General features: G+C 42.0%; 1 protein-coding gene across 1 annotated transcript; it reads left to right on the forward strand.

Annotated features, from left to right (window-relative positions):
• Window positions 1-674: 674 nt before the first annotated feature.
• Window positions 675-15,607, forward strand: LOC121580785 (piggyBac transposable element-derived protein 4). The gene is made up of 4 exons (XM_041895816.2): window positions 675-1,020; window positions 1,171-1,272; window positions 11,018-11,203; window positions 12,762-15,607. Exons 2-4 carry the CDS (start codon window positions 1,193-1,195, stop codon window positions 14,674-14,676), a joined length of 2,181 nt encoding a protein of 726 aa, XP_041751750.1. The 5' UTR covers window positions 675-1,020; window positions 1,171-1,192; the 3' UTR covers window positions 14,677-15,607.
• The last annotated feature ends 2,346 nt before the right edge of the window (window positions 15,608-17,953 follow it).

Raw genomic sequence — 17,953 nt, forward strand, 5'->3', positions numbered from 1 at the left:
GCTAGTTGCATTGGTGCTAGCTAGGTAACGTTACCAAGTTAAAGCTAGCTAGCTACCCCAGAAGTTGCTAATAACATCTGTATCAAAGATATTTGCAAACATTTTTGATCCTGCTCGTTTGACCCTGATCTTATTTCAAATGCTCACACAGACGTTTTCCCATTCGCTCGAACAAATAATGCCTTATTACCAACGCGGTACTGTAAACACATCGTTCGTGGCCGGTGTATGCTTGTTTGCAGACTTTTTTTGTACAGCTTTGACAGTGCTACTGATCGTAGTGGTGGCGCTTGGCTTGCACGTGAAAATTCAGCACACACAACATTCTATAATAGAATTGTATTATTAGACGTGTCAAATTAAAAGCTTACTTGACTCTTTTTTGACACGCAAAGACCCAAACGGCATTCCATACTAAAATAATATTAGCTGCACCTAAATAAATGTAAACAGTACCGTCACGTATTTCAGTCCAAGTCAAGTTATGAGGTACATCATGTAATGAGGGGGCTGTGCTTAGCAGGCCACACAATTGTGGAACATTCAGAAAAATGTGTAGAACGCCAGCTCTATTCTATTTTATTGTCTGAATCCCTCACGGATTCAGTTTAACTGCAATGTAGCCGATCTCAAACCTTCACCCTCTTCAAGTGACCCGCCCCTAGACCGTATATACCGCCCTACACGTGTAGCTTCGTACTGCTGCTCTTGGCTTTTATAGCTCAATGCCCTCTGGCCGCGGTCTTTCATACAGAGCTGTTCAGGAGTACATTTTCGTTTTAATCTGAAAATCCGGTGTTTCTCAACAACAAAAAAGCGTTCAAACAAGCGACCTTAGGTAGATGGCCACATCCGAAGTTGTATAGCCTACGGCAAATAAGGAGTTGGCTTTATCTGCCTAAAGTAGCAACGTTGTTTTCAGTTTGCGTTCCCGCGGAGGCACATGTAGCATTGGCTACTACTAGCTACAACAACAACAAGCGGGCTAGCGCTACATAGTGGCCAGATCAGCAGCGGAGGGTATGGATTGCAATTTTCTGACATTAACATTTAATTTACAAGATGTCGAGATGACTTGGGATTTCGTGGATGAGTGCAAATGAGGTTTGTGGTCCTTCTGTAGGGGATGGCAACTGTACTTAGGCCGGGGGTGTGTTTGTGCTGTTTCAGGTTGTTGTGGCCAAAGACCGACATGATGGAGCAAGAGGAAGTGGAGAAAACAAATGGTGGTGCGGCCAAACGCACTCTCTTTGGACGCAAGAAGATGGTGGTGTAAGTTTTTGTGGACCAAATTTCACTAAATTGTTCATAAGAGTCTACAATGGTGACCCCTTTGGCTTTCAATCATTTTGCTCAGATTAATACTATCCAGAGGTTGACTAAAACCCAATATGCACTAAAACGGAATTTATCATCTACACAGGGGACAGTAAGACATTTACTGGGGTGCCTAACGTTGTTCGTTTTTTGCTTTGGGGAGTTTATTTTATTGGGCACAGGAGGGTAGTGCGTTTTTTTCCCATGTTCACATTCGCTCTTTTGCAGGTTTTACAATATAATTTCGCCCCTATTTCAAGGTGTTTTGGTACTTTCCTTGTCCACTATGCTTTTCTGCTCGCTAACTATACCACACAGGTCAATATATAGTCTACCAGTCTGTCTATCTTGCACTCTATCCACCATTCTTAATGACAATAGTGCTAGGTGGATAGGTTGTTCAGATCTGCAATATGCTAACTAGTAATCATACCACACATGAAATCATTAAAAACTGCACCAATATAAGCGAAGAGGCCATGGTGCGTCATTGAGGATGAGAGAACAGTGAAGACATGAGACATCCAGCTCAAAAAGCTCCCTTATTGATCTTGTTTTGGGACAATACAATTATCCTACCAAGACTAGCCTACACCACTATATTGCAATGAATAATTGAATTAGGCTATTGTTTTCAGGTGAGTGCAAATATCGACTCAAGGCTGTATACTGCATTGAAAATTTCATTTGAATAATGGCGCAATGGCCCTGTGATTTCTATATTTCATTCCATTTGGATCAGTTGTGGGTCTACTCTCGACAGTTTATAAAGTCTAGAAAGACACAGTAGTCCTCTGTGTGGTCCTCTGTAGCTCAGCTGGTAGAGCACGGCGCTTGTAACGCCAGGGTAGTGGGTTCGATCTCCGGGACCACCCATACACAAAAATGTATGCACGCATGACTGTAAGTCGTTTTGGATAAAAGCGTCTGCTAAGGGGCATATTATATTATTATTAGTAGCAGGCCAGTCTGGCTGTATTTTAACTTCTGATACTGAGATGTGATGTCCGTTGCGGATCATCATTCTCACAAGTCGTCCTAGAATAATGTGGCCACATATGCTTCCAGGCCCAGTTATTCAGGAAACTTAATGCGCGCACTCTGCCTCCTCGCCGATCTGAGCAGTACATTTCAAACTGTCCCTAAGTGGAAACCATGCAAGGAAAGAAAGTTCTGCATATAATTCTTTAGTCGCTGCACACTCTTCAAAGGAACATGCTGCTCAAAACCATGTTTTAGTATTTTGTACATTAGTCTAATTATATACAGTTGAAGTCGGAAGTTTACATACAGTGGGGGAAAAAAGTATTTAGTCAGCCACCAATTGTGCAAGTTCTCCCACTTAAAAAGATGAGGCCTGTAATTTTCATCATAGGTACACGTCAACTATGACAGACAAAATAAGAGAAAAAAATCCAGAAAATCACATTGTAGGATTTTTTATGAATTTATTTGCAAATTATGGTGGAAAATAAGTATTTGGTCAATAACAAAAGTTTCTCAATACTTTGTTATATACCCTTTGTTGGCAATGACACAGGTCAAACGTTTTCTGTAAGTCTTCACAAGGTTTTCACACACTGTTGCTGGTATTTTGGCCCATTTCTCCATGCAGATCTCCTCTAGAGCAGTGATGTTCTGGGGCTGTCGCTGGGCAACACACTTTCAACTCCCTCCAAAGATTTTCTATGGGGTTGAGATCTGGAGACTGGCTAGGCCACTCCAGGACCTTGAAATGCTTCTTACGAAGCCACTCCTTTGTTGCCCGGGCGGTGTGTTTGGGATCATTGTCATGCTGAAAGACCCAGCCACATTTCATCTTCAATGCCCTTGCTGATGGAAGGAGGTTTTCACTCAAAATCTCACGATACATGGCCCCATTCATTCTTTCCTTTACACAGATCAGTCATCCTGGTCCCTTTGCAGAAAAACAGCCCCAAAGCATGATGTTTCCACCCCCATGCTTCACAGTAGGTATGATGTTCTTTGGATGCAACTCAGCATTCTTTGTCCTCCAAACACGACGAGTTGAGTTTTTACCAAAAAGTTGTATTTTGGTTTCATCTGACCATATGACATTCTCCCAATCCTCTTCTGGATCATCCAAATGCACTCTAGCAAACTTCAGACGGGCCTGGACATGTACTGGCTTAAGCAGGGGGACACGTCTGGCACTGCAGGATTTGAGTCCCTGGCGGCGTAGTGTGTTACTGATGGTAGGCTTTGTTACTTTGGTCCCAGCTCTCTGCAGGTCATTCACTAGGTCCCCCCGTGTGGTTCTGGGATTTTTGCTCACCGTTCTTGCGATCATTTTGACCCCACTGGGTGAGATCTTGCGTGGAGCCCCAGATCGAGGGAGATTATCAGTGGTCTTGTATGTCTTCCATTTCCTAATAATTGCTCCACAGTTGATTTCTTCAAACCAAGCTGCTTACCTATTGCAGATTCAGTCTTCCCAGCCTGGTGCAGGTCTACAATTTTGTTTCTGGTGTTCATTGACAGCTCTTTGGTCTTGGCCATAGTGGAATTTGGAGTGTGACTGTTTGAGGTTGTGGACAGGTGTCTTTTATACTGATAACAAGTTCAAACAGGTGCCATTAATACAGGTAACGAGTGGAGGACAGAGGAGCCTCTTAAAGAAGTTGTTACAGGTCTGTGAGAGCCAGAAATATTGCTTGTTTGTAGGTGACCAAATACTTATTTTCCACCATAATTTGCAAATAAATTCATAAAAAATCCTACAATGTGATTTTCTGGATTTTTTTCTCTCTCAATTTGTCTGTCATAGTTGACGTGTACCTATGATAAATTACAGGCCTCTCATCTTTTTAAGTGGGAGAACATGCACAATTGGTGGCTGACTAAATACTTTTTTCCCCCCACTGTACACCTTAGCCAAATACATTTAAACTCAGTTTTTCAAAATTCCTGACATTTAATCCTAGTAAAAATTCCCTGTTCTACGTCCAATTTGTAAGACGCTCTGGATAAGAGCGTCTGCTAAATGACTTAAATGTTAAATGTCAGTTAGGATCACCACTTTATTTTAAGAATGTGAAATGTCAGAATAATAGTAGAGTGATTTATTTCAGCTTTTATTTATTTCATCACATTCCCAGTGGGTCAGAAGTTTACATTCACTCAATTAGTATTTGGTAGCAATGCCTTTTAAATTGGGTCAAACGTTTCGGGTAGTCTTCCACAAGCTTCCCACAATAAGTTGGGTGAATTTTGGCCCATTCCTCCTTACAGAGCTGGTGTAACTGAGTCAGGTTTGTAGGCCTCCTTGCTCGCACATGCTTTTTCAGTTATGCCCACACATTTTCTATAGGATTGAGGTCAGGGCTTTGTGATGGCCACTCCAATACCTTGACTTTGTTGTCCTTAAGCCATTTTGCCACAACTTTGGAAGTATGCTTGGGGGTCATTGTCCATTTGGAAGACCCATTTGCGACCAAGCTTTAACTTCCTGACTGATGTCTTGAGATGTTGCTTCAATATATCCACATAATTTTCCTTCCTCATGATGCCATCTATTTTGTGAAGTGCACCAGTACCTCCTGCAGCAAAGCACCCCCACAGCATAATGCTGCCACCCCTGTGCTTCACTGTTGGGATGGTGTTCTTCGGCTTGCTAGCCAACCCCTTTTTACTCCAAACATAACGATGGTCATTATGGCCAAACAGTTCTATTTTTGTTTCATCAGACCAGAGGACATTTCTCCAAAAAGTACAATCTTTGTCCCCATGTGCAGTTGCAAACCGTAGTCTGGCTTTCTTATGGCGGTTTTGGAGCAGTGGCTTCTTCCTTGCTGAGCGGCCTTTCAGGTTATGTCGATATAGGACTCGTTTTACTGTGGATATAGATACTTTTGTACCTGTTTCCTCCAGCATCTTCACAAGGTCCTTTGCTGCTGTTCTGGGATTGATTTGCACTTTTCGCACAAAAATACGTTCATCTCTAGGAGACAGAACGCGTCTCCTTCCTGAGCGGTATGATGGCTGCGTGGTCCCATGGTGTTTATACTTGCGTACTATTGTTTGTACAGATGAACGTGGTACCTTCAGGCGTTTGGAAATTGCTCCCAAGGATGAACCAGACTTGTGGAGGTCTACAATTCTTTTTCTGAGGTCTTGGCAGACTTCTTTTGATTTTCCCATGATGTCAAGCAAAGAGGCACTGAGTTTGAAGGTAGGTCTTGAAATACATCCACAGGTACACCTCCAATTGACTCAAATGATGTCAATTAGCCTATCAGAAGCTTCTAAAGACATGACATCATTTTCTGGAATTGTCCAAGCTGTTTAAAGGCACAGTCAACTTAGTGTATGTAAACGTGTGACCCATTGGAATTGTGATACAGTGAAATAATCTGTCTGTAAACAATTGTTGGAAAAATTACTTGTATCATGCACAAAGTAGATGTCCTAACCAACTTGCCAAAACTATAGTTTGTTAACAAGAAATTTGTGGAGTGGTTTTAACACTTAGGTTGGAGTCATTAACTTGTTTATGTAAACTTCCGACTTCAACTGTACAATCACAAAAAACAACATTTTGTCAACAAGCTGCTTTTGTAAAGCAGTCTTCCTAATGTGATCAAAACACTACAGTGCCTCCAGAAAGTATTCATACCCCTTGACTTATTCCACATTTTGTTATTACAGCCTGAATTCAAAATGGATTACATCTTATTTTTCTCACCCATCCACACAATACCCCATAATGACAGTGAAAACAGGTTTTTAGACATTTTGCAAATTTATTTAAAATGAAATACAGGAATACAGTATCTCATTTACATAAGTATTCACACCCTTGAGTCAATACTTTGTAGAAGCACCTTTGACAGTGATTACAGCTGTGAGTCTTTCTGGGTAAGTTTCGGTAAGAGCTTTCCACACCTGGATTGTGCAGCGTTTGCTCATTATTCTTTGCAAAATTCTTCAAGCTCTGTCAAATTGGTTGTTGATCATTGCTAGACAACCTATTTTCAGGTCTTGCCATAGATTTTCAAATAGATTTAAGTCAACTGTAACACGGCCACTCAGGAACATTCACCATCATCTTGGTAAGCAACTCCAGTGTATATTTGGCCTCGTGTATTAGGTTATTGTCCTGCTGAAAGGTGAGTTAATCTCCCAGTTTCTGGTGGAACACAATCTAATATGACCTATGGCCCTTCTAGCCGTCTCTATTTAGAACAAAAACGGCCACAGTCATCAAGCTAGGTAAGAGATCATTATTAACTATGTTTACGTGATTAATAAGACTGAACTATGTTTTTGTTCAATGTAATTCATATCATAGGCCTAATATAATAATAATATAATATGCCATTTAGCAGACGCTTTTATCCAAAGCGACTTAGTCATGCGTGCATACATTTTTGTGTATGGGTGGTCCCGGGATCGAACCCACTACCTTGGCGTTACAAGCGCCGTGCTCTACCAGCTGAGCTACAGAGGACTAATAGTACTGTAGATCTATTTTTACATGCACACAATATAGCTGGGTCACCCTATCCTGCCCATGCAGTGCCCCAACCAACACACCCCACTCAGCTTTAGGATCTTAGTGAAACATTCATTATTGGTTTCAGGTGTGTTAGGCCAAGGCCAGAATGACAACCAACAGTACGGTAGACCCCCAGGGCCAGTACTGAGCAGCCCAGCAGCTAGGGATTGCCAACACCCGCAAGGCCGCGGGGTCCGACGGTATTCCAGGGCGCGTTCTCAGAGCATGCGCAGAACAGCTGGCAGGCATATTCACGGTAATTTTCAACCTGTCCTTGTGCCCGTCTATAATCCCCCCATGTTTTAAGATGACCACCATCATTCCTGTCCCCAAGAACTCTTAAGGCTACAATGACTACCGCCCTGTAGCACTCACTTCTGTAATCATGAACACAGGGGTTTGTCGTTAGTCCCCTCCTGTACTCCCTGTTCACCCATGACTGCGTGGCCATGCAAGACTCCAACACCATCATCAGGTTCGCTGATGACATGACGGTGGTAGGCCTGATCACCGGCAACGACGAGTCAGCCTACAGGGAGAAGGTCAGTGACCTGGCAGTGTAGTGCCAGAACAACAACCTCTCCCTCAATGTGAGTAAGAACAAGGAGCTGATCGACCACTACAGGATATGGGGAAGCAAGCATGCCCACATCGACGGGGCGGCAGTGGTGCAGGTCAAGAGCTTAAAGTTCCTCGGTGTCCAAATCACTAAAGCCTTAAAATGGTCTGAACACATGCGCACAGTCGTGAAGAAGGCGTGACAGCGCCTCTTCCCCCTCAGGAGGTTGAAAAAGTTTCTACAGCTTTACCATTGAGAGCATTTTGACTGGCTGCATCACTGCCTGGTATGGCAATAGCACCGTCCTCAATCGCATGGCGCTACAGAGGGTGGTGCGGACAGCCCAGTACATCACTGGGGCCGAGCTCCCTGCCATCCAGGACATCTATATCAGGCGGTGTGGTAGGAAGACCCAGAAAATCGTTAGAATCCAACCACCCAAGCTATAGACTATTCTCTCTGCTTCCGCACAGCAAGCGGTGCCAGTGCATCAAGTCTGGCACCAACAGGCTCTTGAACACCTTCTATCCCCAAGCAATTAGACTGATAAATAGCTAACAAAATAGCTACACGGACTATCTGAGTTAACCTTGTATCCTCATTGACATTTTTATTTTCTTCCTTATGCACACTCGCAGGGCCCTTCACACACACACACACTCACTCCATCATCTGCTCACTCACACATAACATGCACATACATTTATACTGACTCTACACACACGCACACCCACTCACATACAAGCTGCTGCTACTCTTTATCTTATATCCTGAGACCTAATCACCTTACCCCTATACATATCTACCTCCAGCACTCCAGTATCCATTCACATTGTAAATATGGTATTGGAACTGACTCTGTATATAGTATGCTTGCTTACTTATTGTGTTCATATTTCTTCTTGTTTTGTCTAGTATTACATTGTTATAATGTTGGGTTTGCAAGAAAGGCATTTCACTGTACTTGTGCATGTGCCCTTGAAATAGGTATCTCCCCTGACGTGGGCATGTTTTCAATACAAACTAATTTTGTCGTACAGTATTCGCAGCGGTCTAAGCATCTCAGTGCTTGAGGCGTCATTACAGACCCCCTGGTTCGATTCCAGGCTGTATCACAACCGGCTGTGATTGGGAGTCCCATAGGGCAGCGCACAATTGGCCCAGCGTTGTCCAGGTTTGGTCGGTGTAGGCCGTCATTGTAAATAAGAATTTGTTCTTAACTGACTTGTCTAGTTAAATAAAAATTTTACAATTCCATAGAAGGCATCCAGACCTTATTAAAGTTGCACAGTATACCCTTAATCTTGTAATAAATCAAATCTAGTGATACATAACTTGACATTTCTTCCATCCATTGTGGGAGGATAACCAACCTTCCAATTTCTTAGCCGCTTTAAATTCTAGGTTACATTTTCTTCTGATAAGTCTCCAGTATCAACATTTCCAAGCAAGCAAAAACCGGGAGAAGGGAGAATCTGTAGACATGCTGAGATAAAAGAACACTCTTTGCCTGAATTCAGCCAGCCTTCACAAGACCATAACATATGCAAATATGTCTCCTTTTGTGTTTTACACCTCCAGTAGAAGAATACAATTACTGAGTGCATGATATTCAGTTTCACTGGCATATAGTACTATCTATGGATGGTCTTAAACTACAGTAATTTATGTCTGAGATTACATGAACATGACTGGGCATTCTAACATATGTATCCATTCATCAATAGCGTCTCCCAGGTCTTCCTCACATTTTTGTTTTACATGTCTTGTGTCTTCAGGAAAAGCCTATCAACCCTTGATACAGTTTGGAAGTCGACTTTAGAGTTTTGTCAGACTGCCTTAAAATAGTTGAGAGAATAAAGTGTTGTATCAGCAAAAGTTAACCTCTGCGCTGGCACAGACTGGCTGCCTGACCCTGCTGAGACCCCTGTCACCATCTGATCCTGCTCAGATTAGGCATGACAAAGAATTACCTTGGTATACATTGATTCTATCCATGGATAATGTAATGGTTCAATAATTGAAATGACCATTATTCCCAGATCCCAGACTATAGCCTACCCATCAACTCAAGATGGAACTTTGTATCCATTCACTGATTGTTATATATACTGCAAAATTCACATGCGCTCCATAGACTGGTCTTACCTGGCTGTCTGATACTGCTAAGACATAATGAGCATAGTGTTGTGTACTGACTGTGCACCATGAAAGTGAAGCCTGTAGAGCTGTTTATACAGTTTCCGTGTGAACAGTAGGGAATTAGCTAGGGAAACTGACAGATCAAATACGTTGCATTGCTATACTGACTAATAAAAACTCACATTGCGCTGAAAAAAAGACAGAATATCAGTCGTCAAGCCTTTGGTAGCTGGTTTCATCGTTTCATTCAGGTCTAGTGTGGTTGAGGCAAAAATAATAGCTAAAGTTAGTGATCTAACTAATGTAGCCAACTTATGGCTAGCTCTAGCTAATGGTATATCAGCAAATTTACTTCTGTTGAAACTGGACAAAACAAAGGCTACAAAACATTTCCATACACACAACAGCTGTTAGATACTGCTACCTGACAGCTAGCTAGAGCTGAACTGGCTGTGGTAGCTACTAGCTAGCTACTAGTAGCTAATTCATTCACTTGAGTCGAGAGGGGATGAAACATTAGCTAACGTAACAGCTAGATCAGTCAGCTAAAGAGTAGCCAGTTTCTGCTCTGCTTGCTTTTACAACTCTGAGAAAAAGCGCAACACCGACAGCAGCTGCCTCTGTTAATCTCTCCCGTGCTGGTCCTATACGCCAGCCTTTCAGAAGCGTTGCCTTCACACAGCCTGTCCGAACGCTCTGTGGTGAAACCGGAAAACAGCCTACCCGACCGCTCTGAGGCGTCCGCATGGTCCTAAATCACACCGGTGCCGAGTTTTGCAATGATAAAACGGGGGGACAAATATGCAATTTCAGAATGTGTGTGGGGGGGGTCATCTTCCCCCCCCGTGAAAGTTGCGCCCCTGTATTGATACAACATCCAAAGAGTAATTAATAACTTCACCATGCTCAAAGGGATATTCAATGTCTGCTTTTATTTTTACCCATCTACCAATAGTTGCCCTTTGCAAGGCATTGAAAAACCTCCCTGGTCTTTGTGGTTGAATCTGTTCGACTGAGGGACCTTACAGATAATTGTATGTGTGGGGTACAGAGATGAGGTAGTCATTCAAGAATCATGTTAAACACTTATTACACACAGTGAGTCCATGCAATATATTATGTGACTTGTTAAGCACATTTTTACTCCTGAACTTATTTAGGCTTGCCATAACGGGGTTGAATAGTTATTGGCTCAAGACATTTCAGCTTTATTTGTAATTAATTTGTAAACATTTTGAAACACCTCATTCCACTTTGGCATTATGGGGTATTGTGTGTAGGTAGGCCAGTGACAGCTACATTTAATCAATTTTAAATTCCGGCTGTAACACAACTAAATGTGGAAAAGTCAAGGGGTGTGATTACTTTCTGAAGGCACTGTATGTATTAGTGTAGCCTACAGGCGGTATCAGCATTCTCTGGTCTAGACTTCTCACTTTTCACTTTTATTTCTATCCCTCTCCCTCGTGAATACCATCTAGGTGTGACAACAGTCAACAAGGGAATCCCAACCTGTCCAAGAGGAAGAAAGGAGTTGTCCAAGAGGACGAAGGGAGTGCATTATGTCAAAGTGATGAGGATATAGATGGTGACTCTTCAGGAGGGGAGAGTGACAATTCCTTCCTAGATCCTGCTTTTGAGGAGGAATTAGATCAACGTATTAAACAGTAAGTTATATATTTGTTTTGTGTTTATTACACAAAGTATTACTTGTTTTAGATCTCTGGTTTCTGTGTAAAAATAGCCACTCATTTTGGGCCTACGGTATCAGCTTTTGGTGATGCTGTTGGCAGGGTGGGAAATGAACTTTTTGGTCCTCCAGCCACTGTGGCAGGTAGATGAAAAGTTATACCAGCCACTCAGATGTTTTATCAGCCAAAATATTTGTTTGCCTTAATTACACCAGAAATACCAAATAACGGATGAGCATGCTTTGTAATGTTTTCTAAAACAAGAAATGTATTACTAGTAAGAAGAGGAAATGTGGTATATTGCTCAATACAATTTCATTTTTGTGACCGGAGTCTGCTATAGTAAAAGCAGATAAACTGTTCTACAAATGAACATCAAGAATCAACGAAGCCTGCCCTGCCACACAATGCTGGTTTCTATATGGTTTAGGCTACTTATTATTATAGTTTGGGGCTCTACGCTGCCATTTTGTACAAGGAGAACATAAGTTCAAATTTAGTAGCACACAAATAAATTTAGGAGCACAATGAAAGTGTTTTAATAAGAAATTACTAAAAGTAAATGAATAAAAGGTTTTTGGAGTGTTCCACACTCAATGTACCCCCAAATATTTGAGGCATTAGGTGAGACAAAAATGCTCAGCTGCCCCTTTAAGGGGTGGGCCATTACAGTGTTAACAGAGCATTCAGTGTATTGAAAAACAACCTAGCGTGTGAATGAAAGTCACACCTTTCGGGTTAGTTCGACCAATTTCTACATTTGGGCTTTGGATTGAAGAAAACTGTTCCCAAATGCTGAACTTGGTTAGTGAAATAGACATTCTTACCCGCCAATGCCTAAATCTACCTGCATTTGGCGGGTGGCAATTTCCCACCCTGGCTGTTGGTTGCTTGCTTGATACTGGACAGACTTTTGCATTAGTGTATCAAGCTGTAATGGCTCTGATCTGAAATATCAAGGTCAGGGTTGGGCGGATTGCCTAAAATAATCAGTTACTGATAACTTGGATTATCATGTAATTAGTTATGTAATACATTGTATTACTCAATGAGTAATCACATCTGAAAATGTGTGTCTCATGTTATGCACCTCTGCTCTACGATTTTCCAAAAAGTAAAGTGCACATGATTTTTCCTGCATGTTCCTATCACAGACCTGCAGGCTCTATCAGCTCATCAATACTTTTCCTGCTGATGGGCCATCAACGTTAATGGACTTCACAGCATTTTATTGACTGGCTGGTTGGGTTTAAGCATCCAGATAATTCACACCTGGCCCAATGGCCAATCAATAGGCGGTTGCCTTAGCAAATGTTGTAATCCAAATTGTAATCCGATCTTTAGAAAGCAACCGCAATTATATTACTTTTTAAAAGTAAAATATTTAAGTCACCTGGGTTGATTAGAGTCAAAAGGTGTTGCAATTCGCTACTGCTGAGGACACAGTGAAATAAAAATTATGTCCCAAGCTGTGTTTGCGGCATTAACAGTTGAATGTGGGCTAACCTGTTACATGTTTTTTCTTTTTTTTCAGGGAGGAAAATGAGGACTTCCATTTGTCGGAAACTGAAGAGGAATCAAATGAGGAGGAAGACCACATCCCAGAAGCCACAAAAGCCAGAGTTTCAAAAAGTACAAAAGCCACCTCCAGCCCTAAAGCAGCAAAGCAAAGGGAATCCTCTTGCCCCTGGACACCCAGATCTGCAAAAAGGCAATACGAAAGGAATGCCCCAGGTACATCCCTTATCACTGGGCCAAAGAAGTGGAAGAATGAGGATGAACCAGATGAAGAGCCTAATGTGTTCCGCTTCTGTCCAGCCAGGACTCCAGGAGCACAGCTTGACCCTTACCAGAACTACACCCCTCTGGAGCTCTTCCGGCTCTTCTTCAATCAGGATGTTGTTGATACGCTCTGCTCAAACACCAACAAGAATGCAACAAGAAGAAAGGAATCGGGTAACAAACGCAAGTGGCGCCCTTTACTTGCAGAGGAATTGTACAAATACCTGAGCATTGTCATCTATATGGGTCTAATGTCTGGGCATGGAGTGGGAGACTATTGGAGTAAGAGAAGGCCATACCAACTTCCCTTCTGCCGATCTGTCATGGGCCTGAGCAGATATCAGGATATCTCTTGGTCACTGCACATGAGTGACCCAGCAGAGGATGAGGAAAATGAAAATAATAAAGGGACTGCAGAATACGATCAGCTAATGAGAATCAAACCTCTCAAAGACCAGATATTGGGGGCATGCAGAGCCTTCTACCACCCATTCCAGAACCTTTCCATTGATGAGCGCATGGTGCGCTCCAAAGCCTGCAACAGCCTCAAACAGTACATTAAAACCAAACGCTACAAGTATGGATTCAAGCTCTATATTTTAGCTGACTCGCGCAATGGCTACACCTGTGACTTCAATGTCTTTATGAGCAAGAACCCATCTACTTCAGGAAAAGGTGAGAACTATGATGCTGTCATGAACCTTTTGAATGTCACTTACTTGGGTACAGGGTACCACCTTTATGTTGATAACTTCTTCACCAGCGCAACTCTCTTCCGTGACCTGTATGAGAAAAACATTGGAGCATGTGGAACCCTTCGTGAAAACCGTGAGGGCCTTTCCCGTATCCAAGAGAACAGCATGCCTCCTCGAGCAGAGAGGGGGACCATCCGCTGGCTCCGTGACGGGGAGCTGCTCTTCACCAAGTGGATGGATGCAAGACCAGTCACCATGTGTAGCACCATCCATAAAGCCTCCGTAGAGGACCAGGAAAAAAGGAGGAAACGCGGTGCAGGTGGCATCTGGACACTAGAGTCCGTATCCGTCCCAAACGTGATCAAGTGCTATAACAAGTATATGGGGGGTGTGGACCTGTCTGATGCTCTCATCAAATACTACAGTGTGGCCCACAAAACCATGAAATGGTACAAGACGTTCTTCTATCACTTTGTGGATATTGCTGTTGTGAACAGCTACCTCCTGTACAAGGACATGGCTGTGGTCAAAAAAGAAAAGCTCATGACTCACAAACAGTTCAGGGAGAAGCTTTGTGTGCAGCTTGCTGGCATTGGGGAGGAGGATGAGGAAGAGGAGGAACAGCAGGAATGTCATAAAGCACAAACAAAGACATTCTGTTGCCCTGTGTCCATAATCGATCAGACCACCATTGACATCGGTAAACGAGCAACTGCAGGAAGGAAGAAATGTCTCCTCTGCCAGTTGAAGACCAACTGGAAGTGTGACTCCTGCGGGGTGCCACTCTGTATGATACCAGACAGGAACTGCTTCAGAGCGTGGCACTTGGACAAAAGAGCGAGAGCGGAAAAACCAGGCCCGGCCAACGTCATCAAAGTCCTAAGTAGTGACATTGAAATACCTAAGAGAGGGCGTAAAAAAGGACACCAAGCAAAATATGGCCTGGTCAAAGTCGAAAGTGAAGAATGGTAATAGTCATGTACATGGAATCACTTGGTATAAATGGTGGAGATGGTGTACTAGTTGCAGTACTGAGACCTGAAATGTGCCTATAGTAGAACACGAACTAAGCAGGCAGAGATGACTGGAAGCACAACGATTGCAAACAAACAAATGAAATACGATCAGACAAACTTGACGGACAAGAAAATAAGAGAAGACTACTCGGACAATGAACTGTGCATGGCCAGCCTACCACAATGATGAAGAGGGCCGAGCTGAAACTAAAAAAACTGCCTGCAACTTGTTAAGCTTAAAATTGATCAGAAGAGGCTTTGATACTTCCAGATATAGCTTAGTTTCATTGGAACTCCAGCCGAAACAAATCGTTTTGTTTTTTTGTTAAATATTTGTAGGGGTTCCCCTAATGACTTAGCCTTTGAAACGCTTACTAGCCCACCATAGGATTCTTTAACATGGGAAATGCCCATAGCGTTACACTAGCTGGAGATTTCCATTAATTTCAAGTACTGACAACTACTTGGATTTTGAAGAATGACTTAGAAATACTTCAGTTCTAACTTTCCTACTTTACTCCGTTGTAGTCTATACATGCTTGTTGTCATGTAATGGGATGCAAATGCTCCTTGGTTAACTATTTTTTGGTAGTGGTGGTGGTCACTGATGGTATGCACAGTGTGGCTTAACTGAGGGCTAGATCTGCGATTGAAATGTAAAGTAAATTTCCGATTGAGCTGACATATGCAGCGTTTACCGTGAATGAAAACATTACCTTTAAATTTAAATCGCGCTATAACGCGGATCTTCCACGGCACATATTGAATCTAGGCCTAAATTGTTTTTAACTTGATTTTCTTCATTTCTACTTGTTTGAGTCTTTTTTTAACAGGATATGTGCGGCAGGTAGCTTAGTGGGTAAGAGCGTTGTGCCAGTAACCGAAAGGTCGCTGGTTCTAATCCCCGAGCCGACTAGGTGAAAAATCTGTCGATGTGCCCTTAAGCAAGGCACTTAACCCTAATTGCTCCTGTAAGTCGCTCTGGATAAGAGCGTCTGCTAAATGACTAAAATGTATTTGGAAAAAGCCACAGGACAGTTTTTCAATTACCGTTGAAAATGAAACACATAAAACCCATTAAAGGTGATGTGGGATAAGAGAGGGGGTTCTGTTTGTTAGGACAGGAAATGAGGAGGATTGGGGGTAATAATGAAATGGTGTCCTTAAATGTGATGTCTTTGATAAAAAGGTTGTTTTGTAAAGTCATTGTCATTCTTTACAATATCATAACTCAATATCACAATTTTTGGCATTAGTGGTCACCAAACTGTTTTGAGTCAAGATCACGGAGTCAAAATGCAAGCTGAGGTCTACCTCATTTGTATTTTATTTGACTTAAAAAACTTAAGCCTATGCAACATTTAACCAATTAAAGACAGTTCTGTAGCAATGAGGTTTGTGCAGTAGGCGATAGGCCCAATACATTATAACTGCATATTGGCTATGCTTGAATTGCCCTGCCCATGTTGTTCTTCTCAGACCATTTAGAAGTTTTAGGTATATTATCACACTGGTAATAGATCATTTGGTGCATTACTTGTGAGGCACAGCTGAGTGAGCATAATATTATAGTCATGGTTTTAAACTCACATGATCAACTTTGCTTGTGTGTTCGAGGCTTCTTTTTACAGCATATGGCACGAGGAAACTGCAGACACGGTGATCTGAGCTATCTGTAGACAGAGTTCTATCAAATAGTTTTTAAACTAAACCAAGATAACCTACAACCTGTCGTTTCCAATGGGAACAAATTAGTCATAGTGTGTATAACAAGCAAGGAGGTGGGCAGAGCCAATCACGAGCTAGTGAGATCCTATTGGCGCGTTCTAGCAGACATCTGCATATTTCCGTTAGGGAACGCCTCCTCTGTGAAGTGCGCGTGTACAATAACTACATTTCCCTTTGTACTCCTTCTAAACGCCATTTTAAAAAACTTTTGCAAAGGGTAAAGTCTACTAAACTTAGTCCACTGTTCATAACAGATTCTAGTTTTGGGAAAATAAAATTGTATTGAGATCAAATGTTTAATTGATGAGAAAATGTGCAGAATGTCGGCCAAAATCCATCTTCTCCCACTGCCAGCCAGTGGGCTTCTTCTCGCTACCATATTTGGTAGTGAGTGGAAACGCTAAGCGGATGCTTCACATTTACACATCTACCTTTTGGCCCTTCATGCGGTTGTCTATGCCTAACAATGATTGTACCATGTTTGTGCTGCTACCATGTTGTGTTGTCAGTGGTGGGAAAAGTACCCAATTGTCATACTTGAGTAAAAGTAAAGATACCTTAATAGAAAATGACTCAAGTAAAAGTCACCCAGTAAAATACTACTTGAGAAAAAGTCTAAAGGTATTTGGTTTTAAATATACTTAAGTATCAAAAGTAAAAGTATGAATAATTTAAGAATTCCTTATATTAAGCAAACCAGTCGGCACAATTTTCATATTTACAGATAGCCAGGGGCACACTCCAACACTCCGACATAATTTACAAATAAAGCATTTGTGTTTAGCGAGTCCGCCAGATAAGAGGCAGTAGGGATGACCAGTGTGTGAATTGGACCATTTTCTGGCCTGCTAAGCATTCAAAATGTAACAAGTACTTTTGGGTGTCAGGGAAAATGTATGGAGTAAAAAGTACATTATTTTCTTTAGGAATGTAGTAAAGTAAAAGTTGTCAAAAATGGAAATAGTAAATTAAATTACAGATACCTCAAAAAACGTAAGTAGTACTTTAAAGTATTTTACTTAAATACTTTACACCACTGTGTGTTGTCATGTGTTGCTACCATGTTGTGTTGTCTTAGGCCTCTCTTTATGTAGTGTTGTGGTGTCTCTTGTCGTGATACATGTTTTGTCCTATATTTTTTTTATCCCAGACCCTGTCCCAACAGGAGGCCTTTTGCCTCTTGGTAGGCAGTCATTGTAAATAAGGATTTGTTCTTAATTTACTTGCCTAGTTAAATAAAAAAGTAAAACTGGGACAAAATGTGACTTAGTGCAAACCTGGCCCATATATACTAGGCAGCCACTCACACTTGCTATACTGGACATAGGCTACTAAAAAGCATGGAAGTTAGTGCACTATTCTGACAGTGCCAAACACAACTTCTTGCACCAATTTCCAAGGTCTAATATACTGTACAGTGCCTTCAGAAAGTATTCATACCCCTCGACTTATTGCGCACCTTTGGCTGCGATTACAGCTTTGAGTTGTCTTGGGTGTGTCTGTAT

This window comes from Coregonus clupeaformis, chromosome 14 (genome assembly GCF_020615455.1).
Source record: "Coregonus clupeaformis isolate EN_2021a chromosome 14, ASM2061545v1, whole genome shotgun sequence".
NCBI classification, from domain to species: Eukaryota; Metazoa; Chordata; class Actinopteri; order Salmoniformes; family Salmonidae; genus Coregonus; species Coregonus clupeaformis.

Coding starts and splice junctions, on each gene's coding strand:
- LOC121580785 (XM_041895816.2), top strand. CDS start 1,193: ATGATGGAGCAAGAGGAAGTGGAGAAAACAAATGGTGGTGCGGCCAAA. Junction 1,273..11,017: donor GGACGCAAGAAGATGGTGGT/GTAAGTTTTTGT, acceptor AATACCATCTAG/GTGTGACAACAGTCAACAAG. Junction 11,204..12,761: donor TTAGATCAACGTATTAAACA/GTAAGTTATATA, acceptor CTTTTTTTTCAG/GGAGGAAAATGAGGACTTCC.